Source organism: Salvelinus fontinalis, chromosome 10 (genome assembly GCF_029448725.1).
Source record: "Salvelinus fontinalis isolate EN_2023a chromosome 10, ASM2944872v1, whole genome shotgun sequence".
Taxonomy (NCBI): Eukaryota; Metazoa; Chordata; class Actinopteri; order Salmoniformes; family Salmonidae; genus Salvelinus; species Salvelinus fontinalis.
The window spans coordinates 27916735-27944508 of NC_074674.1; the positions used below are offsets into that span (position 1 = coordinate 27916735).

The 27774-nt window shown below is 41.5% G+C and overlaps 3 protein-coding genes across 6 annotated transcripts in view; 2 read left to right on the top strand and 1 right to left on the bottom strand.

Annotated features, from left to right (window-relative positions):
* Positions 1-2759: 2759 nt before the first annotated feature.
* LOC129863266 (uncharacterized) lies at positions 2760-8559 on the top strand. The gene is made up of 3 exons (XM_055935164.1): positions 2760-2814; positions 3118-3180; positions 3537-8559. The coding sequence occupies exons 1-3, from the start codon at positions 2760-2762 to the stop codon at positions 4370-4372; spliced, it is 954 nt and encodes a 317-aa protein (XP_055791139.1). The 3' UTR covers positions 4373-8559.
* A 219-nt stretch (positions 8560-8778) lies between these two features.
* fbxw5 (F-box and WD repeat domain containing 5) lies at positions 8779-18934 on the top strand. Of its 3 annotated transcripts, XR_008761028.1 has the most exons (10): positions 8779-8881; positions 9852-10047; positions 10397-10554; positions 11121-11304; positions 14262-14410; positions 14727-15038; positions 16787-17115; positions 17337-17549; positions 17851-18747; positions 18854-18934. XR_008761028.1 is itself a non-coding variant. In XM_055936316.1 (9 exons), exons 2-9 carry the CDS (start codon positions 9861-9863, stop codon positions 18122-18124), a joined length of 1806 nt encoding a protein of 601 aa, XP_055792291.1. In that variant the 5' UTR covers positions 8779-8881; positions 9852-9860; the 3' UTR covers positions 18125-18934. The 3 variants fall into 3 exon arrangements, 2 of the variants coding, with proteins under 2 accessions (XP_055792291.1, XP_055792292.1); XM_055936316.1 differs by having other exon boundaries at positions 17851-18934; XM_055936317.1 differs by lacking the exon at positions 8779-8881 and adding an exon at positions 8893-9147 and having other exon boundaries at positions 17851-18934.
* A 1939-nt stretch (positions 18935-20873) lies between these two features.
* Positions 20874-27774, bottom strand: part of LOC129863911 (TNF receptor-associated factor 2-like) — a 31147-nt gene continuing 24246 nt past the window's right edge. For both annotated transcript variants that reach the window (XM_055936319.1, XM_055936320.1), the window contains exon 11: positions 20874-27710. In XM_055936319.1, the coding sequence (XP_055792294.1) occupies positions 27492-27710 (219 nt within the window). In that variant the 3' untranslated portion in view covers positions 20874-27491. The remainder of the gene's footprint in view (positions 27711-27774) is intronic.

The following is a 27774-nucleotide window of genomic DNA, read 5'->3' on the forward strand; positions in this document are numbered from 1 at the left end:
CAGGCTGTATCACAACCGACTGTGATTGGGAGTCCCATAGGGCGGTGCGCAATTGGCCCAGCGTCGTCCGGGTTTGGCCGGGGTATGCCGTCATTGTAAATAACAATTTGTTCTTATCATATATATCCAATAACGTTCCAACCGGAGCATTCCTTCTGTCTGTAGAAGTTATGGAACGCAAGGCGATATCATGAGGAATGCGCGTGACCAGGAACTGGCAATCTGCCAGACCACTGACTCATTCCCCTCTCATCCGGCCCCACAACACAGTATAAACTTCATTCAACATTCTACTGACTGTTGACATCTAGTGGAAGGCGTAGGAAGTGCAAACAGATCCATATATTACAGGGAATTGAATAGGTGATGAGTTTAACATCGACCATCCTCATATTTTCCACTTCCTGTTTGGATTTTTTCTCAGGTTTTAGCCTGCCATATGAGTTCTGTTATACTCAGACATAATTCAAACAGTTTTAAAAACTTCAGAGTGTTTTCTATCCAATACTAACAATAATATGCATATATTAGATAAATGAGACTGAGGAGCAGGCCGTTTACTCTGGGAACCTTTCATCCAAGCTACTTAATACTGCCCCTGCAGCCAGAAGAAGTTAACTGACTTGCCTAGTTAAATAAAGGTTAAATCAAATATGGGTAGGATGGTCAACTGAATCAAGGATAATTTCACAGCCGTGGTGAAAGAGGAGCGATTACAATAGAGGAAACCAAGTCTAGAATTAACCTTAGCCTGCAGCTTTGATATGTGCTGAGAGAAGGACAGTGTAAATGCAAAATGACCTCCAGCAGGCCACAAATGTGCATTTGTCTGCTCAAACAGTCAGAAACAGACTCCATGAGGGTGGTATGAGGGCCCGACGTCCACAGGTGGGGGTTGTGCTTACAGCCCAACACCGTGCAGGACGTTTGGCATTTGCCAGAGAACACCAAGATTGGCAAATTCGCCACTGACGCCCTGTGCTCTTCACAGATGAAAGCAGGTTCACACTGAGCACATGAGCACGTGACAGACGTGACAGAGTCTGGAGACGCCGTGGAGAACGTTCTGCTGCCTGCAACATCCTCCAGCATGACCGGTTTGGCGATGGGTCAGTCATGGTGTGGGGTGGCATTTCTTTGTGGGGCCGCACAGCCCTCCATGTGCTCGCCAGAGGTAGCCTGACTGCCAATAGGTACCAAGATGAGATCCTCAGACCCCTTGTGAGACCACATGCTGACACATGCACATTTGTGGCCTGCTGGAGGTCATTTTGCAGGGCTCTGGCAGTGCACCTCCTTGCACAAAGGCGGAGGTAGCGGTCCTGCTGCTGGGTTGTTGCCCTCCTACGGCCTCCTCCACGTCTCCTGATGTACTGGCCTGTCTCCTGGTAGCGCCTCCATGCTCTGGACACTACGCTGACAGACACAGCAAACCTTTTTGCCACAGCTCGCATTGATGTGCCATCCTGGATGAACTGCCCTACCTGAGCCACTTGTTTGGGTTGTAGACTCCGTCTCATGCTACCACAAGAGTGAGAGCACCGCCAGCATTCAAAAGTGACCAAAACATCAGCCAGGAAGCATAGGAACTGAGTAGTGGTCTGTGGTCACCACCTGCAGAATCACTCCTTTTTGGGGGTGTCTTGCTAATTGCCTATAATTTCCACCTTTTGTCTATTCCATTTGCACAACAGTATGTGAAATTTATTGTCAATCAGTGTTGCTTCCTAAGTGGACAGTTTAATTTCACAGAAGTGTGATTGACTTGGAGTTACATTGTGTTGTTTAAGTGTTCCCTTTATTTTTTTGAGCAGTGTATATACTAGGGCCCTTCGCTAGGAGAGCAAATATGTTTATTTTGCATCCAGTGAAATTCAAATCTCTATTTGTCATCTATAATCGCCCCGTCTACATTTTCATACACTAAATTGTGTAGTAGACCTTTACAGTAGATCACAGTTCAGATTATTAACACAATCCTGCAAGTTTGTCTAGCCTGGTAAGATACCACTCCGATCACGTTTCAGGTTGTAACTCCTTGGCCAATGGAGAAAGAAAATACAAACCATTCTCTTATAGGTGTCTTGTTTTAATGAGCATGAAAAGGAATGACTCTTTAGACTGTTAAATTATTGCATTCATTTAATAGTGCATACAATTCTTATTTTGGTTAAATATTGAGTAAACCAAACTATGGTATATTACACTTATTTGCTGTAGCTGTATAATCGTAATTTTCTTACCGCTGAGTCACAACATGGCTTGGCTTCAGAAGATAGTTTCTGTCATAGACTGTATGGGTTACAGACTGTTTACACCCCGACCCGAGTACTCTGGTCTGCCACCTCTGGGGCCTCATTTATAAAACTGTGTGGAAGATACTCAAAAGATGGCGTACGGACGAAACAAAGAAAGTGCTTCCGCACAAAAATATTATTATTTATAACACAGTGCGCACGCATGTCCCACGGCGGGTTTCCCTTTATAAATCACAATCAACTCGAAATTTGGGCACGTGAGCGAGCGTCTTGTCCCACCCTTTTAACGCTCATAGTTGTCTATAAATAGTCAGTGAAACGCCCCTAATTAATATTCAGCCATACTGACTGCATGACGGCAAATCCCGACAGAAAGGCTAAAAAAGCAATGTCACACAATGTGAAATTGAAGTTCTTGTAGGGGAGGCTGAAGCAAAAAAATATATTGTTTGTTGGACACAGTGTGAGCATTACAAATGCTAAAAATGCATTAGTGGCAGCATGTGGCTGCCATGCTGCCATGTGGCGGACGCTGTGAATGCTGCTGGCTCAGAAGGTAAAAAATACGTGGTCCGACATAAAGGCCAAAAGGCGCATAGCCTTACACAGACAAAGTGTTTGTGCCACGAGCGGGGGAAAGGGGACACCGGAGCTCAACCCCCTTGATGGGCGACTTGCCAGTATTATAGGGGAACCCCACCTGAGTGGAGTAGTGAAGGAGGAGGACACGACATACAGGACGCACCGGATGATCCAGGTATGTAATTAGTATTCCCTCGTTTGAAAAGAGTAAACTAAATGCATTCAAGTTGTTTAAACATTTTATTTACACAAACAATTCTGACTTTATTGTTTTTAGTCCCTGCGGGGTCGGTGGTGCTGCAGCTGAGTAAGCCCAGCCCTGGTGTCTCCCCTGCACCTCGTGAGTCACAACCCTCCACCCTCCCTCCGTGGAGGGTTGTGACTAAAATTCCACATAGAAGTGGGTCTTCTTAGGAATTGTTTTATCCAATTGATCTTAAGTATTATTTAAGGTAGTAAAGTCCAGAAAATTCAGCTCACCATTCTCATAAGTGTTCATTACAACAGTTTTCCTAATGTAATGGGTACGGTTTCTCCACAGAAAGTTGAAAATCATCTGGTCTATCTCCTTGCTTATTTTACTGTCAAGATATAAATATAGAGCACCATATGTTAGTCTAGAGATACCTTCAGCCTTGGTTATTAGGACTCTTCCTTTTAAAGATAAGTCCCTCTAGCCATTGATTTAGCTCGCAGACTTTCCAGGAGATGACAATGATCCTGAACTCTCTGTCCTGATAGGAGCAGACTACTACTGGCAGATAGTATCAGGCAGAGTGGAGCGACTGACGGAGACGCTGGTTGCTTTAGAGAGCACCTTTGGATGGTCGGTGCAGGGACCTGTGTTCATGTCAAGTGTTGCCGAGGCAACCTGCATGTTCATCCCACTTGATGAAGACACACTAGTCTCCAAACAACTGCATGCATTCTGGGAGCTGGAGTCTCTGGGTATAATAAGCGAGAAAACACAGAACCCAGAGGGAAACGAGGCTCTGCAGAGGTTCGAGGAAACAACCACCTTCAAAGATGGGCGATACCACGTGGAGTTGCCATGGAAACGAGAAATGCCAGAACTCCAAGACAACTATAGAATCGCCAAGAAACGGTTTGAAGGTCTGAAGAAAAGACTGAAGAAGGATGTGACGTTGTATGGCAGATACAATGAAGTAGTAGAGGACTACTTACAACAGGATATGGCAGAGGACGTGCCCAAGGACAACGCATCAAGCGCAGACAACGTAAAATACTACTTACCTCACCATGCAGTACTCCGAGAAGATAAGGTGACGACAAAACTGAGAGTGGTGTTTGATGCCTCGTCCCATGAAGATGGCTGTCCATCCCTCAATGACTGTCTACTCACAGGACCGAACCTGAATCCGGATCTGCTCAGCGTTCTGATAAAGTTCAGACTACATGAGATCGCATTCATGGCAGACATCAAGAAAGCTTTCCTGCCGATATCCCTAGCAGAGAGAGACAGACGCCGTGAGATTTCTATGGCTCACAGGCCCACCAAGGGGAGAAAATGAAGAGGAGCTGCATGTGCTGAGGATGAAAAGAGTGGTATTTGGAGTTTCCCCAAGTCCATTCTTGCTGGCAGCTACAATCAGGAAGCACCTGAAACAATATGAAACAGAACAACCAGAAGTTGTAGAGATATTGAGAGAGTCACTATGTAGATGACTTCATTGCAAGTTCACGCAATGTTGAAGAGGCTTACCTTGTGACAACTGCAAAGCGAATGCTGTCGATTACAGGCATGACCTCTGCAAGTGGATGACCAACTCTCCTGAATTGAAAACAAAATGGGAGGAGAGTACGACAACTGACCACCCGTTGACGCTAGAAACACAAGGATTAGTCCTGAAGGTTTTAGGTTTAGTATGGAGACCGGAAACAGATGACTTTGTGTTTGACCTCAGGCCGCTACTGAGCATTCTAAAGCAAAAGGAAAACACAAAGAAGTGTTCTACAGTCGTCTGCACGCATCTTCGACCCTCTTGGTTTCCTGACCCCCTTCACCATCAGGATCAAGTGCATGTTCCAGGAAATGTGGAAGAGGGGACTCAGCTGGGACAAAGAATTACCACCTGATCTGACACGAGAATGGCAACAGTGGTGTTCAGAACTACCCCAGTTACACCAGCTCACCATACCAAGGTGGTACAGAACAGACATGCAGCCACAGAATAGCCACACCCTGAAACTACACGTGTTCTGTGATGCAAGTGAACGGGCTTACAGTGCAGTAGCTTACTTGCAAGGTGAATCACAAGACAGGGAAACAACAAGTCTAGTCGCATCCATGTCCAGGGTAGCCCCACTCAAGAAAATGACGTTGCCACGCCTGGAGCTCATGTGAGCTGTGATTGGAGCAAGACTAGCAAACAACCTGATGACCACACTGAAAATGGAAGAAAAACAGATCAAAATGTGGACAGACTCGATGATCGTGCTGCATTGGATTTGCAGCTCAGCTCAGAAATGGAAACAGTTTGTTGCGAACAGAGTGACCGAGATCCAGTCCTTGACCAATCCAGAGTAATGGTCACATATTGAAGGGAAAACTAATCCAGCTGACCTCTATGGCACCAAAATATAGAATAACTATCTTCAAAGTAATGACTCGGGACGTCGGGTTTGATATGAAAGCTTATTTTAGTAATAATACTTGTTCACGTTACATTTACAAACTTTAGATTCTACAGAACAATGAATAATGAGTTGCTAGCGCAAAGGAGTAAAAATAATCACCTGTCAATTGCACTTAACTAGCGCGTTCGCTCTCTACTTCCTGTCGCAAGGCATTCTGGAACTTGCAGTCAAAAGCCGAATTCAATACTGACCAGTACAAAATATGTATGTAGTTCTTTCAATTTCCAACACACAAATTCTAATACAATTACAAATATCTTTAGATGGAGCTCGATGAATTAATTTAAACATTAACTCTGTAACCCATTAAAGTTACAACAGTATCATCGGCTTATAATAATTTCTTTACCAGCTAAGGAAATACCTTGTTCAGGACTATTATTTAATGAATTTGTAAGAAGTGGGGTGATTAATAAAAACAGGTACGGAGAGATAGGACAACCTTGCCTAATTCCTCTCTTTAACTCAAATCTAGGTAAGGTGCCATATTTCAATTTGATAGAGCTGTTACCATTTGTATAGAGAGTCTTAATAGCCTTACAGAAAAAAATCCCCAAAGCCAAGTCTCTCAAGGGAGTGAAAGAGGAACGGATGCTCTACTGTGTCAAATGCTTTATAAAAATCAAAACAATTATATGAAGCTATCCTCGGTTATTAGGTCTGAGTAGTCAAGTATGTCTAATACTAGTCTGATATTGTTAGAAATATGGCTGTTCCTCAAAGCCAGACTGTGTTTCATCAATGATTGCATCCAGGACTTCTTTAATTATTTTTGCAAGTAGTAAGGCTAAATGTTATAGTCATTATTAAGAAGACAAATTGGACGCCAGTTATCAATGAGCAGAACTTCTTTTTTAGGCTTATGTATCAGTGTTATTAACCCCTGACTCATTGTAGGAGGGAGAACATTGTTTTTAATACTCTCTAAAAAGACTTCAAATAGGAAGGGAGCTACTTGTTCAGAAAATAATTTGTAAAATTCTTATGTAATTACATCAACACCTGTTGATTTATTGTTCTTTAGATGTTTGATAGACTATAATCTCTTCAACTTTGATTGGTTCATCACACTGTTTAGATTCTATATCGCTGATAGAGTGAACATTATTCAGTGAGTCAAAAAACATATCTGTGGATTCCTGACAGTATGTAGAGCTATACAATTTCCTGTAAAAATTGCTACAGTATTTAACGATTCATTTTTGGTCATCTGTAATAATACCATCAATGTTTAACTTATGGATAGTGTTATTTGTAGATTGAAATTTCTCAAGTCTAAAGAAATAGGATGAATTCTGTTCTCCCTCCTCAATCCATTTTTTTCCTAGATCTAATAAAGGCTCCTTCTGCTTTTAATCTATATATATTATCCAGTTTATTTTGTAACTCAATCAGTTCCATCTTCTCCTCCCCCGAGAGTGCCGGCTGGGGACCTCTGAGAACCGGGAAGTTATCTTAATGATCACCTTTTCCTCCTCAGCTCTTCTGGACTTAGCAAGATTACTACCATATTTTCTGAGGTATTTGGACACCTCAAATTTAAAGAGCTCCCAGTTCTTGCAATAAGATTTTCTCTTCACAAGCGTAGCATAGCTAAGCATAGCATAGCATCTCTCTCCATTGAATTCAGGCAGTTGACGTCAACACCACCATCGAATATTTAAAAAAGTATTAAAATAGCGAGATGTATCCACCAATCCAAAGAGAGGAATAGGCCAGAGATTGACAGCTTAGTCCTTAGTGAACTATTGTGCAGAGCACCGTTGAAAAGGATACCTTGGTCCCTGTATAAATAAAAATAACCAAAGATTTATAAACACATAAATATCAATAGTAAGCAGTAAACAAAGTATACTATATATGTTGTGTGTGTAAAAGGTGGGCCTACTCAAGGTACAGGAAAATAGAATGTGCAAAACCATGTAGCTATTTGTTGACAGAGGAATTTGTTGACAGCCAGAGTGAGTGTCCTCTGCATTATTCATCCATAATTACTGGTGCAGACATCTGTGATGATGAATGTTCTCTCATTGGCTTGTCAGCGCAGTCTGCACAGTGCACATCCTTCCAACAGCTACAGAGCACTCAGAGCACTCTGAGCATTTTTCTTTAGCTCTTGGGACTGTACAAGCTACCTACATTTACATGTTTGTAATTTAACGGACGCTCTTATCCGATATGACTTAGTTAGTGCATTCATATGAAGATAGCTAGGTGGAACAACCACCGATCTCAGTCATAGTAGGTACATTTTCCTCAATAAAGTAGCTATCAGCAAAATCTGTTAACTGTGAGTGTTAGTATTTTTGTGGGGAGTATACCCTTTTTGAAGCGGTAGGGTTTCTGATTTTTTCAGAAGATAGGCAAAGAAATGAACTTTATGTCCTGAATACAAAGCATTATGTTTGGGAAAAATCCAACATAATACATCACTGAGTACCACACTTCATATTTTCAAGCATGGTGGTGGCTACATCATGGTTATTATGGTTCTGGTTCTGCTTGTCATCGGCAAGGACTAGGGAGTTTTTGGGGGATAAAAATAAACAGAATAAAACAAAGCACAGACAAAATCCTAGATGAAAACCTGGTTCAGTCTGCTTTCCAACATACACTGGGATACAAATTCTCCTTTCAGCAGGACGAAAACCTAAAACACAAGGCCAAATCTACAGGAGTTGCTTACCAAGACGACATTGAATGTTCCTGAGGGGCCTAGTTACAGTTTACTTAAATTGGCTTGAAAATGGCTGTCAAGCAATGATCAACAACCAACTTCACAGAGCTTGACATTTGTTTTTAAGAATAATGTGCAAATATTGTACAATCCAGGTGTGAAAAGCTCTTAGAGACTTACCCAGAAAAACTCATAGGTGTAAACGCTGCCAAAGGTGATTCTAAAATGTATTGACTCAGGGATGTGAATAGTTATGAAAATAATATTTCTGTATTTCATTTTTTTAATTTTTTAAAAAACGTTACAAAAAAATACTTGATTTCACTTTGTCATTATGGGGTATTGTGTGTAGATGGATGAGAGAAAAATATATATTTAATCCATTTTGAATTCAGGCTGTAACACAACAAAACGTGGAATAAGCCAAGGGTTATGAATACTTTCTAAAGGCACTGTATGTCTCCATCCTAACAATGGGATTCGTTGTCCACAGAGTGGAAATGTCAGGCTGTCGCTCTGTATTTGATTGGGTTACCCTTCCTATGAAGTAGCGAGTGTTCTGAAATTGACTTGTTGGTTCTTTTAATGGGCGGCCAGACGTCTCGCCGGGGGCAGAAGATTGTTGTTGCATTTTTTTTTCTCGCTTCTGACTAGCTATCCTCGGCTGGCCATTTGATTTGTCTCCATACAGATTGTCAAAGGGCAGGTGGGTCACGGGTTTATATTATTGTTCGAATTTATTTTGTGGAAATAAAACCAGAATAGTTTATATTGAAATAATGTGGTAATGGAAGGATAACGTTACAAACTGGCAAAGTAACATTTAGGAACGAATGACAGCTAGATTGTAACGTTAGATTAGCTATTCGCTAGCTAAGTTAGCTTTTGCGTAAGGTCGCTAACGTTAGCTAGCTGGTGAGGTGACCGGTTTGCATCCCGAGACGTAACGGGACCAGTAGCTAAGCTGGCTAGGTAACGTTACCTTTTATGATATGTATTATTCCTAACATATTTCGAAACAAACAGTAACGGTGTTGTCAGTGTTAATGTGGCTGTTCCTTTAAGCTAGCCTATGTAGCGAGTTAGCTAACATCATCGCTGATAATTCTGAACTCGGACGATATGTAACTGAAGTACCGTGCGTGAGTTGAGAATTCTCAACTAGCCTCGCTAGCTAACTAACTAGTTACGTTGAAAATAACTATGTTGTTAGCAATGTAGTTAGCTACAGTATCTAGCTATCGTTTAACGTTACAGGAAGGGGGTTATTTTACTTGCGAATGCAAGATAACGTTAGCTAGTAGCTCTTCAGGAAATGACTAATTTATAGATATAGCCCCCATTCATTGTTGTCATTATTCCATATTAATATTAATTATCAACATGACTGGTTAATTCCACTTCATTGAATCAACTCATATCATGCAACCAGTCCAGTGAAGTGGTTGTTGGGCCTCAGTGGGAAAACATGGCATGTGGTGATCTCCTGTCAAACTCTCAGCTGTCATACTTAATATAGAACGAGAGAGAGTGGGAGGTAGGGTTATTTTGTGGGGCAGGGTCTTACACATTTAGGGTGCTGCTGTCATGCATGTGCTACAGTATAGCCTAATAACAATACTTTGACCTAAAGTATGTATCAGAAGAACACTTTTACCTGTGCTGTTCCCATGCAGGATGTCAGGATGGATGATGGCCCAGCCCTGCCAGACAGCTTGGTGCTGGAGATCTTCCTGCGTCTCCCCCATGACACTGTGCTGAGTGCTGGCCTGGCCTGCAGACAGTGGTTGGCAGTGTCCAAAGATGAGTTCCTGTGGAGGGAGCTGTTCTACAGCTACTATAGGATCCCCCGCTCTGTGCCCAGACACCCTGGTAGGTCACATAGAACACCAGGTAGTAGGGTTGGGTTAATTCCATTTTAAACCCAACCAATACAGGAAATGATGTTGATTTCAGCAAATTAATGGTTCCATCATAGGAAAGGATGGACATTTTTCAACTTATAAAGGAGGAAAGTATTGTACTGCAAAAATGAATGTGCCAGGCCAGCACACAGTGCCCTTGTCCAGCTCCTACTTGAGGTATGAATTATCACTGATAATTGTCACTGATATCTTGTGTTCTCGTGTTAACTGTTGCTTATTGTTGTGCAGTGGCTTGAAGTACTGTCGTCGCCAATTTGCATAGATGTTTGACTTCTTCCTCCTATCTCTGTCCCTAGCTTCTCTGTCATGGTACAGGGAGTTCAAGCGTCTGTTTGACTGTATCCCCTGTGTGGAGGTCCAGACTCTGAAAGAGCACCATGACCAGGTCCTCCACCTGGCCTTCTCCCATCGCGGACACCGCTTTTCCTCCTGCTCCAAAGACTGCACCGTCAAGGTCCGTCACATTATATGACTGGAGAAGACCATAGCTTTAGCCTAGGGCCAGGGATAAGCCAAATAAATATGTTGTATTCAACAACAACAGTTGCAAGGATACATTTTTGCCCTAAGGCCAATGTTAGCATAATAGCCCAAATGGATCATTGACTGCTGTAATGCAAAAACTAAAATATAGCTATTTGTCAATATTACAGCACAGGAGCCATTGTGGGCCTTAGTTTCAAGTTTGCAGTGCCCAAAAATGTGATGTAGGGGAAACAAATGTAATTGTTGAGATTTGCACATCGTAGCTGTAAACTTCTCAAATCATAGTTTATTGGTCGCGTACACAGTTTAGCACTTGTTATAGTGGGTGCAGCGACATGCTTGTTACTAGCTCCTAGCAGTGCAGTAAAAATGTCAAACAAGTACATTAATAAAAAAATAAAAAAAAATAAAAAGTACATTAATAATAATCAAAAACTATAAATCACGAATGTCAGGATGAATCTCGTTAACAACCCCAATATACTGCTTTTCTCATTATCTAACATCCTCCTCTCTCCTGCCTGTGCTGGTTAGCTTTGGGACACAGAGCGGCCCGATGGCACCATCACCATGGTGCACAGCTCCAGCATGCGCCAGTTCAACTGGGGCTACACCCAGTTCTCCCAGTTCAACGCTGACGACACCCTGCTACTGGTGTCTGGAGTCTACCTGGGCTCTCATCACTCCTCCTCTGGGGAGATCGCTGTCATCAGCTTGGGTAGGACACACACATTCTCTCCTGCTGTTTCTCACTCGCTTTTGTCTCCTTCCTTGTCTCTCTTCATCTACTCGCTCTTTCTCTTGTGCTTTCATTGGTAATTTTTCTGGAATGTGCATTACAAAGCCCAATTTCCTTTGTTAAAGGCCAATGACTTAATTCAAAACGCAAGTTATCCTCTCATTAGAAATGTTTTGGGACACAAAATGCCGTTGAGTCACAATGTCGGTGTGTCATGTCATAAATGTGTGAAGAAATGACATACGCAGGCACACTAAATGGCATACGCAGGCGCACCTTAATTTTCACCCTAACAACAAACATTTCCTCACACTGTCTTTTTACATGCAAAACAGGTCTTTAAAGTTACAAATTTGCTCTGACACACCCAAGCCAGACCATAGCTACTACAACCAGTGGAAGCTGGTGGGAGGAGCTATAGGAGGACAGGCTCATTGTAATGACATAAATGGAACGGAGTCAAACGTGGTTTCCATATGTTTGATACCGTTTAATTTATTCCATCCAGCCAATACAATGAGCCTGTCCTCTTATAGAGGAGTTGAAATGTGTTGTAGGCTAAATGTAGATGCCAAGTTTCAGTTGCAACGGGTCATTGCTGTAGCCTACAGAGAATGTCATCTTGGTTGTCAAAATGATTTGATAAAGGATTCACACACGGGTAAATTACCACTACAGGACAATAGGACAGACACAGGATTAGTAGAGTTGTGCAATGATTCTTTACACTATACTTGATTATGTCACAAACTGAAATAAGGCAAACTATTAGCATTTTTGCAATCAGGAAATGGCGGAGTGATTTCTGCATAGTGCATCTTTAATATTTGATCCGTCATACCTATGGTATACGGTCTGATATACCACGGCTGTCAGCCAATCAGCATTCATAAATATAAACTGGGTGGTTCGATTCCTGAATGCTGATTGGCTGACAGCCATGGTATATCAGACCGTATAACACGGGTATGACAAAACGTTTATTTTTTACTGCTCTAATTACGTTGATAATCCTGTTTGCACGTGCATTACTATAGATAAATCCAAAAGGAGAGTTTGAGTGATGATAGTTGGACAGAGAATGTCAATCTCTGAGCAAGAGGGGGGAAAAGAAGGGTGAAAAATCACTTGGATGAACGCTTGCTAGGCTATTTTCTGGCAGTCATATGCCAGATGTTAAGACTACACACCATTATAAATGGCCTATTTGTTAGATTTATTTCAATAGGCATAGGCTACTGACTAAAATCTGGGTTTATAATTGCAATTCAGCTTTGCCGTGGTTTGTTGCGCTAGATGCAGGTAGCCTATAGGCCAACATCTAATTTCAGGGGAAAATCCACAACGAAACTGACATTAAATGTGGAGAATTATACATTTGCGATAGATCTGTCACCATGATCACAATGGATAACTTCCAATTTAATTAAACATTACCATTTCATAACTGCATAATAACACAAGCCTACAACAACAACAAACTGAAGTTATAGACTATTTACTAAATCCGTTTGCCTGCTCCATGTAGGCTACACAAGTGGCACAAATTGATTTGCAATGACTCCAGCATATTGTAATTTCAACATTTATTGTATCAAATGGTAGGCTACAGTAGTCTACAATGGCATATAAATAAATAGCCTACTTGATGGCCAACAGATGCAAATGTTTCATTCTCAACATTTTAATCAATGTCATTCCCCATAACAGAAGCCCAAGAGAGAGTTCCATAACTTTAATTTCAAATTTCCACTCGCGCAGCTCTCGAGACCGAAGAACTTGTGAGCACGCGTAAAACCCTTCGCTTGATACGGTTATCCATAAGAAAAGGCGACTTTAAAATGCAGTTTACTTTAAACCATCACAGAGCGAATGTATCTAAAGCGCTCTAGTGAGCCTAAAGTCATTTTCCAGTGCTTTGTCGCTGTTATATCAGTTCTACCGCGTTAATGTTTTCTGGAAAAAGGGTTGGAAATAGGTGTCTCCATAATGACAATCTAAATAGCCTACCTAGGAATGGTAAAAGGTTGTCACGACATGCGCGCGTGCTGCTCAGTCTCCGTGACTCTACAGCGCTTTCTCAACCAGTGATCTCAACACACCCTTCCGGCCTTCCCCACCACTCGTTCACTCATTCAGTAACAGCCTTCTCACTGCCTGATAGTCAGCAGCAGCAGGTCATAGTGAAATATAATAATGACAAATGCCATGGCGGCAGCGATGCAATTTAGAAGTAGCACAAAAACCCGAAACCTGCGAGCAGTACATTTTTACCCGCAACATCGTTTTCAAAATCGTCCTATTTGGCCGAAAAACTGCGGACATGGCATGTCTGGTACAGACCCGTATAAATTGTCTGATCGCCCTCTAGTGGCAAAAGTACGAACTGGCCAAAAAGGCAAAGTCGGAGGAGAAGGAAGAAAAAAAACTTTCCTTGACAGAATAATTAGAGGCATACTAAGACAAAATAAGCGTGACACATTGGTGCAGGAAATTAAGAAATTTATTTAAAATGCTGAAATTAAACAATTAACTATGCTAATAAGGAAAGCTGTGTGCATCAAGAAAATGGTTGCCTGTCTCAAATAAAAGCCTGTCTCTAAGTGCCTGTTGTGTTCAGTGATTTAAGTAAATAAGTGCTGGGGCTATTAATGGAAGTTTTACGGTAGGCTATTTTTTATTATTTGTTAATGCTATATACAACGTCCTATGTACATAAGTGGACATTCTATGAAGGGGCATATTATTATTTTTTATAGTAAAACAATGACCAGTTTGGGTTGCAGTTGTAAAAACAAACATATAGTCTGTCTGGCCCGCAAATGAGTTCTTGTTTTTTCAGTATGGCCCATGCAGTGATTGAGTTTAAGAGATCATTATCCGATGTGGATAACATGGAGAACCATAACGGTGTCTTGTCCTGTCCTCCTCCACAGAGAACTACACCCTCCTGTCACGTGTGAGGAACAAGCCGTACGATGTGTTTGGCTGCTGGCTGAATGAGACCCACCTCATCTCTGGCAACCTGCACTGGATCGGAAACATGACCTCCTGCTCTGTGCTCTGGCTCAACAAAGCCTTTCAGGTCGGTTCCATACATGGTCAAAATGTTATGGTTGGTAGAGGACAACAGTTCTTGAACAATTTATATAGTGACCATTTTGACTGGATCATTGTATGACTGGTCAAACTGAGCCAAATTGTGGATGTCTCGCACATAATTAATATGAATTAATCCGTTTCTTTGTCTGGAGATTTGGTCCATGTCAGCTCTCTCTCGCTCTCCACTAGTCAGAGCTTTCAGCCCTCTAAGTATATTTGCTTAGGTTCCTTCCAGTCTAATGACCTGTATGTATTTCACTGTGCCATGTGTGTTCATGCATGATCCTTTCTCTCCCCAGGACGTGGAGTCTGAAAATGTCAACGTGGTCAAGCGGCTCTTTAAGATCCAGAACATCAACGCCAGCACCATCCGCACCGTGATGGTGGCCCACTGCCGGCGCCACGACTCCCCAGACCTGCTGCTGGACTATGAGGCCCAGGCTCAGAGCCAGCCCCTGAGTCACCAACCCCTGCTCTTTGACCTGGGCACCACTGACAGCGAGGAGGATGAGGAGGATGACGAAGAGCGCCGGAGGGAGATGAGACTGCAGGGTCTGTCAACAGCCCACCTCCCTCAGCTCACCCCCTCTGGGCTGGAGCATGTCATACAGGTGAGCACTCCCAAAGGTTGTGTGTTACATTAGAGTAGGCCAGTATGAAAACATGGATTTCCGTGTAACAAATGGAAAGTCTACGAAATAGACTATCCGGATAGTTGAAATTACAAAAAAGTATTATAAATAAATGCTCTGGACTCTCTTGACCAATCAAAATGACACAAATGCACATGGCAGAGAACAGGCTGCTTTTCTCCGCTAGTGAAAAGTCAGATTTTTGCCATGATGGAACTGATTCAGTTAAGGTTTTCCTGGTGAGTGTTTTGCATTGTCTCAGTTCTTGTGCAAACTCTGTTAGTTGCGCGTCTGTAATTGCCATTTGGAACGGGGAGAATAGCATACCGATGTCAGGGCAGACAGGGGGGCTAATGCCGCGTTCACCAGCTCGTCAGAATTTCACATTTCCTAGTTGTGATGTCGAAAATGTGACTTTGTTTCATTCATATGCTTTTTGGCAGGAACAATTCTTCAACCAATAAGATTCTAGCAAACTTGATAAGCTAGGTAACATTTCTAATAATAAAGTTAGCTTGCTTTACATTGACAATATGGTCAAACTAGCTACATTATCCATATTGATTAGGTTGTAGCAGTCAAAAAAAAAATTTTTTTTTGAAAAAGTCAGTGGTGAAACGTCGCAACTCGGTCCACTTATAATTCTGATTTGGAGGGTTGTTCAAGTGAACCTTCCCAGTTGGAACTAGGAATTTCCGATAACTCCGATAGCATGTGAACGTGATATAAATGCACAGCAGTAGCTCAACGCACGTTATAAAAACTACATTCAAAATGTTTTATTAAATTAAAGGCCCAGTGCAGTCATGTGATTTACTGTCTTTTATATACACTAAGTGTACAAAACATTAATATTGAGTTGCATCCCCTTTTGCCCTCAGAACAGCCTCAATTCGTCGGTGCATGGACTTTACAAGGTGTCGAAAGTGTTCCATAGGGATGTTCGCCAATGTTGACTCCAATGCTTCCCACAGTTGTGTCAAGTTGGCTGGATGTCCTTTGGAGGTGGACCATTCTTGATACACTCAAGCTGGTGTGCCTGGCACCTACAGTACTACCATACCCCATTCAAAGGGACTTAAATCTTTTGTCTTACCCATTCAATCTCTGAATGGCAAACATACACAATCCATGTCTCGTGGCTTAAAAATAATTTTTTAACCTGTCTCCCCTTCTACGCTGATTTGAAGTGGATTTAATAAGGGATCATAGCTTTCACCTGGTTAGTCTGTCATGCATGTTTTGAGGCTATAGTTTGTAAGAAATTGTAAACAAACATTGGAGTAAAACAAGCTTATATTTTTGGTTCTGATGGGTAATGACAGTTGAACTAAGCTCATGAGGCATTTATGTTTTTATATGTTCTCTTAAAAATCAATGAGTATAATTAATTCATAAGTCCAAAAATGGATGTAGCAACTCCTGATTTCCCCATTTAATTTTTATCCAGAAATTATTTAACTTTGAGATAAAAAGTCCAATGCAGCCATTTAAGTATTTAAAATGTCATGGTATATCCTTTTAGGTAACAATGTCACAAGGATAATTACATTTGTAATAACTTTTTCATTTTGAAAATAGGCCCAAAAAATAAATATAAAAAAACATGGCCACCCACTCAAGTAATCGAATACTAACATCTGTTTGGATATTCGATTAACTGCCCATCCCTAATCTTGATTTGGTATTCGCTGATCCTTTCTCCCCTCTCCCTCTGGTGCCCTCAGGGTCGTCACAGTGAGGCCTCCGAGGCGAGGGAGCTGGAGACCAAGTGGGCCCGGCTCATGGCTAGAGCCCACACCAAGGCCCCAGACCCCAACGTGCTCTCCTCGGCCCCTGGGGACGAAGAGGATAAGACCTACCTGCTCTTCACCACTGGCAGCCTTACCTACTCCCCCCACCAGATCGGCATCAAGCGGATCATGCCTGACCAGATGACCACGTCTGGGCCTGTTTTGGGGGAGGAGCGCAGTACTGACGAGTTCTTTGACTCTCTGGACCATGTGATCGACATTCACGGCCACATCATCGGCATGGGCTTGTCTCCAGACCACAGGTGAGTGAGTGTTAGTCATGAGTAGCAGTGTGAAGAGGCTGGATAACTTGGTTGCATGGCTACAGGGGCAAAGATGTGGCAGGAGTGTACCTGAAACCCCTTGAATGACTGTCATAGTAACTATTTGTCTTACAAAATCACCTTGCTTTCCTCACTTTGTTTTTAATGCTGAACAAGTACACCTTGAACAAGTATGTCCATGCTGTTGTCCGTCTGTCCAGGTATCTGTATGTGAACAGTCGGGCGTGGCCGGCGGGCTGCGTGATCTCTGACCCCATGTCTCCGCCCCCCATTGCCGAGGAGATCGACCTGCACGTTATTGACCTGAAAAGCCTGCGGGAGGAGAGGCGGAGCCTGAGGGCCCACCGAGCCTTCACGCCCAACGACGAGTGCTTCTTCATCTTCCTTGACGTCAGCAGAGACTTTGTGGCCAGGTACGTATGTCAAGTCTGCTCTAACATTTACAGGCAGTATGGAGTCGCTATGGTTGTGTTTTATAAAGAATTTCAGATCCCTTTTTAAAAGTTGTCTGTGTAAAGATATTGGGTGTTTGTGTCCGATACTAACAGGGAGAAATTGTGTGGATTATATGAAGAACATGTCTTACCATATGCAGATTATCTAATTTGATAACACCATAATCCTGTTCAGAATGAGTTTTATGAAGTTGAACTGAGCACAGAAATCACCTACTTTAGTCATTCACCAGTGACTGGTCTATCGCTCTCCCCCTAGTGGCGCAGAGGACAAACACGGTTACATCTGGGACCGCCACTACAACATCTGCCTGGCGCGGCTGCAGCATGACGATGTGGTCAACTCTGTGGCCTTCAGCCCGGCCGACCAGGAGCTGCTGCTCTCCGCCAGCGACGACTCCACCATCAAGGTTTGGCGCTCGCCACGCATGGTCCGCCTGGCCCAGACGCCCGCCCGCCCCCCGCGCCCACGCAGCCTCCTCTCCTGGCTGGGCCGCAACAAGAAGACCACCTCTGTCAACGGGAAACCCTGAGACAGGCGGAAGGGGACTGGAGATAGTGGGGGAAAAGACTCATGGGTGACGCACTCTCCAGTAGTTATCTTCAGTGTGGGCAAATCACACTTTTACCTTGAACTCACTGTGTTATGGCTGCCTACACATTGTGGTACATATAACATCCCTAATCACCAAGGACGTGTGAGAGCTGGGGTAAGCCAGAAGGAGATGCAACAGTCCCCTCCATAAATGTCATTATTTAAGGTCACACCTAGCAAGGTGAATTGATTCTACAGTGAATATCATACTGTACAGACAAGTTCCTCTTGGACTTTTGCAAAGTCTGGGGGGAGACATTCATTTGATATAATGATCATGTTTCCAATTATTGAATGAACTACTGGAGAAGAAACATTGGAGGGGACTTCAGGAGAGAAAATTATAGTTTGTTCACTGAAGGAAGAGGAGAGATGTGGACACTAAAATATGGTCAAAGATCACCCCATTTCTTGTCTTCGGTTTTTATGTATTTCGCTCTGTGTCAATACACAAGTAATTATATATATTCTTTCACGTTTTTTTTATGTTGGGTTGTACCACCACATCAGTGTTGTCCTCAGATCTGCAATCATGACATCTGAAATGATGTCTCATTGGAGGTAAGGTAACTACAACCTTATCCCAGCTTTCGTCATGCATAAAAACATGTTGTAAAAGTTTGTTTTTAAATGTCTTTCTCTGTTTTGTTTTTTTCTGTTTTCACAGGCTATTCTGCAACTTTACGCCAGCTTTGAGCGACTTAAAAAAATAAATAAGAAATTCCTATCACTTTCATGATAGGTTCAATCTGTGAGTTCCTTGTCTTTAGTTATGATCAGAGCCAAACACACAAGTACTCAACCAAAGACAGATTCAACATATTAAGTTACCACAATTTCTTTAGGACAGAAGCAAAATAAGTTTTATTGTCAAAAGATCCATTATGTTTCAGGTAGTTTGTATTTTCTCCACAGTCAGTTATTTAGCTGTATCAGCTATAGGACTGTGGCAGTCATGAAATTTAGTCAGCTGTTTGTCATGCAAATGACTGCTGTTCTCATGGTAATAGTCTGTTAATTAAAAAACACGTTTAGCATCTCCATGAAAACAACCTGCTGCAAGCCGCTGATGCAATACGTTTAATGAAAGTAACAAATCCATTTAATATACCACATCACAATACATACGTTTTAGGCAGGTCTAAAGAAAATGTATTTCAGACGGACAGAATTAGTTGACCTACTGTGTTATTTGGCGATGGGATGTAGGCTAGTTTTTTTAGCAGACAGGATATGCTAAAGTTCCATGCCATTATTTTATTGTAAGAATATAATTGAACTTAGCTGAATAAAATAAAGGATATTTTTCCCATTCCAGAGCGAGTGTGCATATGAAGTGGCTATGTTGAGTGTGAATGTGATTACAGGTCCTACACACTTTGGCAACTTTAGTTGTGAATGATACAAAACTTGGAATGTCTTAGAAATATAACAATTCTCTATTACTGAGCTATTCAAATCAAATACTAATTTACTATAATTGTAGGCTAACTAAGCCTGCCTGCACAATCAATGAACCAACAACATCACTTAGGCCTATATGCTCTCTCCCAGACTCATGGATAGAACGTTTGGAGCGTAGCATCGGGTAACCAGTCCATCCAGTATGCATCATAATACAGTCCACACTCAAAGGCCATTATTAGAATTTGTTTAATTTGAGTATCGGTTAGACAAAGTATGTACCAAAGACATCTTAAATTTGTTTTTTCAGATTTTTCTTCTGTCACGTGTACTGTGAGGTAGGCTATTACTTGTATAATGGCACCTGTGTAGGTTGGTGGAAATCCCCATCACTGAGAATGAGGGGGTCATCATTCTGTAGATGTGTGGAAATTATCCAACCATTATGTAGAATATAATAAACTACATTTCTCAATCTGACTCCAATATGTGAATACATGCAACAGGCCCTGTACATCTCTGGAGCAATCTAGTCAAGGTAGCGAGCCTTACATCACATCTCAGTATGACTATAATGAGCATGTCTAACTTGCACCATTATGCAGTTATTAAGAGATACATATAGCTAATTGTGGCTATATTGAGTCATCACGTTGCAAGTATATCACCTTCTCTCACTCTTCCACTACAACGGTCTTAAGTGAGTTGCGTACTGACAACGCATGTCCAGAGTGCATAAGAAGAGATTAAGGGTATTTTCACATATAGTCCTCTTTAAATGGGGTGGCAGGTAGCCTAGTGGTTAGATCATTGGGCCAGTAACCGAGGTTGCTAGATCAAATCCCAGAGCAGACATGGTAAAAAATCTGTCATTCTGTCCCTGAACAAAGGGCAGCTAACCCACTGTTCCCGGTAGGCCGTTATTGTAATTAAGAATTTCTTCTTAACTGACTTGCCTAATTAAATAAAGGTTAAAAAAATGAATCCAACTCAGGGGTAAAAAGAAAAGCTAAAGAACTCAGTCCTTGACTTTAAACTCTTACCAGGTCACTTCACCTATTTTGTGCTCCGAGTCCTCTTTGCATTCATATTGCTATGTTAAGGGACCAACATCTTTTTCCAACATTCACTCAATGCACTCTGGGTTTTTACAAAGTGCAGGACAAGTCATTCCACCAGAACATGTTATTGGACAGCTACAGTATACCCCTTTCTGTGTTTACAAATATTGCTGCATATTGCAAATCAACTAAACTCAGCAACAAAAAAAAAGAAACATCCTCTCACTATCAACTGTGTTTATTTTCTGAGACATAAACTGAACAAGTTCCACAGACATGTGATGAATAGAAATAGAATAATGTGTCCCTGAACAAAGGGGGGGGGGTCAAAATCAAAAGTAACAGTCAGTCTCTGATGTGGCCACCAGCCGCATTAAGTACTGCATTGCATTTCCTCCTCATGGACTGCACCAGATGTGCCAGTTCTTGCTGTGAGATGTTACCCCACTCTTCCACCAAGGCACCTGCAAGTTCCCGGACATTTCTGGGAGGAATGGCCCTAGCCCTCACCCTCCGATCCAATAGGTCCCAGACGTGCTCAATGGGATTGAGATCCAGGCTCTTCGCTGGCTTTCTTACTGCCGCCAAGAGTTGAGCACATCTGTGCGTGATGGCAGTGTGTTGTTTACTTAAAAACAACATTTTGGAAGCTAATAGATTGCATTTAGTTAAAAGATTAGACATAATTGTAATCAGAAGATACTATTAACATGTAAATATGATTGTTAACAGAATGCACAGCAAAATGCAGATTAAATAAAAAGTTGTACACTCAGAGCTAGAATTGATTTTGTACCTGATGTTGTGATTCTCACCAAATATGTTGTTGTCTTCTCACACTATTCAAATCCCACAAGTGAATAAAACAGCTTATGTAGCTCTCTTTATAGATCACATATTGCAAACAAATAATCTGAACTAAAATCTCCACACATATTTTGGAATTTCTGTGCTTCCTTGACAATCGCTAACCAATATCCCAAAACAGCATGTTTTTTTCTGAGAGCCTGCACATCATCATCTTCCCTCTTGTGTGGTTCCAATGTGAGAGGTTATTTGTATTTTTTATGGACCCCCATTAGCAGCAGCAGATACTCTTCCTGGGGTCCAGCAAAATTAAGGCAGTTTATACAATATTAAAAACATTACAATACATCCACAGATTTCACAACACACTGTGTGCCTTCAGGCCTGTCAAACAGAATTCTTTCCAGAAGTTTACTAAGGGTTGGTAACAGGCTGATTGGTCTGCTATTTGAGCCAGTAAAGGGGGCTTTCGTGAAGAGGGCACGACAAAGCCTGTTCCCCCTCAGCAGACTGAAAAGATTTGGCATGGGTCCTCAGATCTTCAAAAGGTTCTACAGCTGCAACATCGAGAGCATCCTGACTGGTTGCATCACTGCCTGGTACGGCAACTGCTCGGCCTCCAACCGCAAGGCACTACAGAGGGCAGTGCGTACGGCCCAGTACATCACTGGGGCTAAGCTGCCTGCCATCCAGGACCTCTACACCAGGCGGTGTCAGAGGAAGGCTCTAAAAATTGCCAAAGACCCCAGCCACCCCAGTCATAGACTGCTCTCTCTACTACCGCATGGCAAGCGGTACCGGAGTGCCAAGTCTAGGACCAAAAGGCTTCTCAACAGTTTTTACCCCAAGCCATAAGACTCCTGAACAGGTAATCAAATGGCTACCCAGACTATTTGCATTGTCGTCGTCGTCCCCCCCCACCACCCGCCAACCCCTCTTTTACGCAACTGCTACTCTCTGTTTATCATATATGCATAGCCACTTTAACCATACCTACATGTACTTACTACCTCAGTTAGCCCAACTAACCGGTGCCTGTATATAGCCTCGCTACTGTTATTTTTCACTGTTTTTTTACTGTTGTTTTTTATTTCTTTACTTATCTATTGTTCACCTAATACCTATTTTTTACTTACAAATTGTACTGTTGGTTAGGACCTGTAAGTAAGCATTTCACTGTAAGGTCTACACATGTTGTATTTGGCGCATGTGACAAATAAACTTTGATTGGATTTACTATTCTTGGGTAGCGGAATGACTTTGGTTTCCCAACCAGACCCCGGTGGCTTGTTATTGTTGATAGACAACAATCATTTCTTGACCTCTTCCACACTAACTTTACGGAATTCAGAAGTACAATTATTTTCTTTCATAATTTGGTCAGATATACTTGGATGTGTAGTGTCAGCGTTTGTTGCTGGCATGTCATCCCTAAGTTTGCTTATCTTGCCAATGAAAAAGTCATTAAAGTAGTTGGCAATATCAGTGGGCTTTGTGATGAATGAGCCATCTGATTCAATGAATGAAGGAGCTTCCCAAAATGCTTTTCTTCCCAAAATGTCACTTAAGGTGCCCCAACGCTTTTTACTATCATTCTTTATATAAATTATCTTTGTTTCATAGTGTAGTTTATTTTTATTTAGTTTCGTCACATGATTTCTTAATTTGCAGTACGTTTGCCAATCAGTTGGGCTGCCAGACTTAATTGCCATACCTTTTGCCTCATCCCTCTCAACCATACAATTTTTCAATTCCTCATCAATCCAAGGGGATTTAACAGTTTTTAACAGTCATTTGCTCAATGGGTGCATGCTTATTAGTAACTGGAATAAGTAGTTTCATAAATGCGTCAAGTGCAGCGTCTGGTTGCTCCTCATTACACACCACAGCAAATATTATTTATCATCAGCATATGAATCACCACAAAACTTATTGTATGACCTCTTATACACTATCTTACGCCCAGCCTTTGGAACTTTGGTTTTCCTAGATATGGCTACTATATTGTGATCACTACATCCTAATGATTTGGATAGTGCTTTAAAGCAAATATCTGCAGCATTAGTAAAGATGTGATCAATACATGTTGATGATTTAATTCCTTGGGTTATGGCAGAGGAAACGGTGTTGCAGTATTCTAGTATCAGGTGCGAGAACAATGACAAGCGAACCTGAGTGGCTTTGTGTTCATATTGCCCTAAAAAAGGGAACCGGACCGAGAAGTTCAAGTGCACAGAACTCAGACCACATCACGAGATGGTCTCAGTTCGGTTCGCTTCTGGGGCTCTTTAGAGGGGTATTAGTTTCTTTGGAGTGTGCACACTGAAAAAATGATTAAGCAAACTGCACTTAGTTCACAAAAATTGTCTGAAAGGGACCAAGTGTGAAAACATCTTGAGGTGATTCAATGGTCAAGTGGAATTTTACTGCTGGTGTGGCAGTAATAAGGTCACTGCAACAGCCCTAATCAGGTACAACAGTCATTCATTTTTTTGGAACATATTTCTCACACACACACACACACACACACACACACACACACACACACACACACACACGCACGCAGGCACACACACAAAATCTTAGTCTGTCAATTTAATGGATGTGATAATTAAAGATTCATACTAGATCTACATGAACACATGCAGAAACGTAATCATAAATGCTTAACCATAAGTGCTTCAGTAAATCACACATAGATAACGAATGACCCAGAATAATGTTAAGTGAAGGCGATCTACTTGTAGCATGTGTTAATGTTTAGATCTATATTGTCTTTCTTCACTTTACACAAGAAAGAGAGCCTGTCACAAGTAAATAACATTCAGAAACACTCCATTGTTATATAGAATACAATTGCTTCTATCAGGGATTGGCAACTTTGATGAGGGTGGGGCCAACAAAAAAACAGAACTAATGAGGGTCCACAGTTTCCTTGTGGCTCTGCATACCCACATCCATACACCCCCACCCCCCACACGAACCAATTATTTTCTTTATTGGTCCACAGGCCTACAAAAGGGGACCGCGGGACACCAGTTTCCCATCCCTGGCATATATAATAGCTTGCTAAAGGGTATTTATGAGTGAGCTCACTATCTAGAAATAAGCTTGTTATTTGAGAGTAAAGATGCATTTAGTATTTGAAAAGAGAAGGAGCTTCCTCAGCTTATCACTTTATAACATAGTTATCTTATATAATTCATTTATCATATGATAATGTATATATATATATATATATATAATAATGTATTGAACCATATCTTTACTTTATATGCCAATGCTGTGGTGTACTTATGCACACCATACAGTAGTGTATATACAGTGCATTCGGAAAGTATTCAGACCCCTTCCCTTTTTCCACATTTTGTTTCGTTACAGCCTTATTCTAAAATTGATTAAATCCTCATTAATCTACACACAATACCCCATAATGACTTGTTTACAAAGTTATAAAAAATGAAAAACAGAAATAACTGATTTACATAAATATTCAGTCCCTTTGCTATGAGATTTGAAATTGAGCTCAGCTGCATCTTCCTTCCATTGATCATCCTTGAGATGTTTCTACAACTTGATTGGACATGATTTGGTAAGGTCCCACTGCATGCTTGGAGTTAGCTAACATGTACCTAAAGGACTCTGACCAAGATACTCTGGTCTGATGAAACCAACATTGAACTCTTTGGCCTGAATGCCAAGCGTCACGTCTGGAGGAAACCTGGCACTACAGCATCATGCTGCATCTGCTCTTTCAGTGGCAAGGACTGGGAGACTAGTCAGGATCGAGGAAAAGATGAACGGAGCAAAGTACAGAGAGATCCTTGATAAAAACCTGCTCCAGAGTGTTCAGGACCTCAGACTGGGGCAAAGGTTCATCTTCCAACAGGACAACGACCTTAAGCACACAGCCAAGACAACACAGGAGTGGCTTCGGGACAAGTCTCTGAATGTCCTTGAGTGGCCCAGCCAGAGCCTGGACTTGAACATCTTTGGAGAAACCTGAAATTAGTTGTTCAGCAACACTCCCCATCCAACCTGATAGAGCTTGGGAGGATCTGCACAGAATAATAGGAGAAACTCACCAAATACAGGTGTGCCAAGCTTGTAGCGTCATAACCAAGAAGACTCAAGACTGTAATCGCTGCCAAAAGGTGCTTCAACTAAGTACTGAGTAAAGGGTCTGAATACTAATGTAAATATAATATTTAAGTTTTATTTTTAATACATTTGCAAACATTTCTAAAAACCAGTTTTTGCTTTGTCATTATGGGTTATTGTGTGTAGATTGATGAAGAAAAAAAACTATTTAAACAGTTTTAGAATAAGGCTGTAAAGTAACAAAATGTGGAAAAAGACAAGGGGTCTGAATACTTTACGAATGCACTGCGTGTGAGATATGTATGTATATATTATTTAGAGGCAGTGGTTATCTAGCCGGCTAACAGCATTAGATGTTAAAAGTATATTTTGCCGGTAAGGTTACTCATTTTCTAGTGAAAAATACTTTCGCAAACATTTTTATAAAACATTAGCAAATAACACTACTGATCTTTTAAAATCAGTGAGAAATAGGCTGAGCGAGAGGGCCAATAGAACCCCACAGTGAAGGTGTCATAATACCCATAAAACATAGCGGTCAAATAGGGAAATGGTTCCAATCATTTTCACACTATTCTTTTTTCCCATAGGGGATTTTAGACACACTTAAATTCAGGGATGTTTCGTGTAGGCTTACCCTGGCGGGACATTTTGACAGCCACATAAATCTCTGTTGGACAAGGTGACTTATCAATATATTCTGCTTTATTTACTTACAGAAAATAAATTACTAATTGGCATCAACATAGACATAATGCAAAACTACAAATCCCTGCAAGCTCCTGCACGTCATCTCTAGGTGACACCTTTGCTAACAGGTATTGTGTCAATTTAAAACTTGCACTAGACAGTTCACAGAATTGTCCATTTAAAGAAATGTAGCCAATTTATTCATTACTACATTCCGCTAACATTAGTTAATCCAGACATTATTACCTTTGCCTCGATTCGGCAGTCTCGTCTAGATAATCGTGGCATTTGTAGTCCTTTATGATAGCCACATTAGCAGCTAATTAGCATTGAATTTGGGGGGGGGGGGTAAATACAGGTGAGTATATTTATAAAAGTCACCTTGTCATAGAGAGATTTACACAGTTATCAAAACGCCACGCCAGTGTAAGCCTACATGAAACAAACCCCTTATTTTAAGTGTTTCTAAAATCTCCCATGGGAAAAATTAATGGTGAAAAAACGATTGGAACCATTTCCCTGTTTGACTGCTAGGTTTTATGGGTATTATGACTCATACTGTGGTCCTATATTCAAGCATTGGTTCAGTCCACCACAATTTGCATGTTTATGTAAAGGATTTTGAGACTTATTAATTCAAGGCAATGGTGTCCAATCTACTGATCTCTCTTTTCGTTACCAGTGAAGGGCGCTCCATTGTCCCATATGCGAGATCTATTTCTGACATCCACTATAAGTCTCTGTAACTATTACTTTAAACATTACAGTGTGAACTATGGTGAACAATACGTCACTCGTAGATGGCCCATATGGGGGGGCTAGACCCTCCATTGCAATCTGATTACCAATATGTTGGAAATCACCTGTAAATGCCTTATCATGCAACTGGTGGTGCCTCCTGCACACTTGATGGTTCCACAATTTACAATATCTATATAATCCTGCAGACCTGACGAACGCTTGAGATAGCGCTCTCCCTGAGAGAATTTTTGACCCACCTGAGAGAATGCAAGTTTTCATTCAAATGCTGTTAGCTGGCTAAATAGACACTGCCTAGATTATGCTTATAATTATATTATATTATTTAATAGTATTATATAATTTAATGTATTTTATGGTCATAAGTCATAATTTTGTGTGTTCTTCTGCTGTGCATTTTTGGGCCTTTAACTACCACTTCCAGTTTCTTCAGATCTTTGACTACCATTTCTAGTTTCTACAGGCCTTTGACTTCCACAGTCACTACAGGCCTGTGAGGTCTACAATGGCCTTGATGAAAATGGTGTCATCCCTAAGATAGGAGCTCTTGCCTGCCAGTTTAGCCAATGGGCAGAAGAGTGGGCAGCCACTGGCAATGTTCATCTCGCTGATTGGTCGCTGGAAAGAGGTGGAGCTTACATCAGGCCGGAAGGCATCAATGATATGCTCCCTGTTATTCTGATCCAGCAGCATCAGTGTCACCTACAGGGAAGAGAACAAGGAAAGAGGACGGAGATTTAATATTTAGTTTTTACTATAATGCATT

Coding starts and splice junctions, on each gene's coding strand:
- LOC129863266 (XM_055935164.1), top strand. CDS start 2,760: ATGTGGCTGCCATGCTGCCATGTGGCGGACGCTGTGAATGCTGCTGGC. Junction 2,815..3,117: donor GAATGCTGCTGGCTCAGAAG/GTAAAAAATACG, acceptor TATTGTTTTTAG/TCCCTGCGGGGTCGGTGGTG. Junction 3,181..3,536: donor TGGTGTCTCCCCTGCACCTC/GTGAGTCACAAC, acceptor TTTAGCTCGCAG/ACTTTCCAGGAGATGACAAT.
- fbxw5 (XM_055936316.1), top strand. CDS start 9,861: ATGGATGATGGCCCAGCCCTGCCAGACAGCTTGGTGCTGGAGATCTTC. Junction 10,555..11,120: donor CCAAAGACTGCACCGTCAAG/GTCCGTCACATT, acceptor TGTGCTGGTTAG/CTTTGGGACACAGAGCGGCC. Junction 17,116..17,336: donor GGCTTGTCTCCAGACCACAG/GTGAGTGAGTGT, acceptor CCGTCTGTCCAG/GTATCTGTATGTGAACAGTC.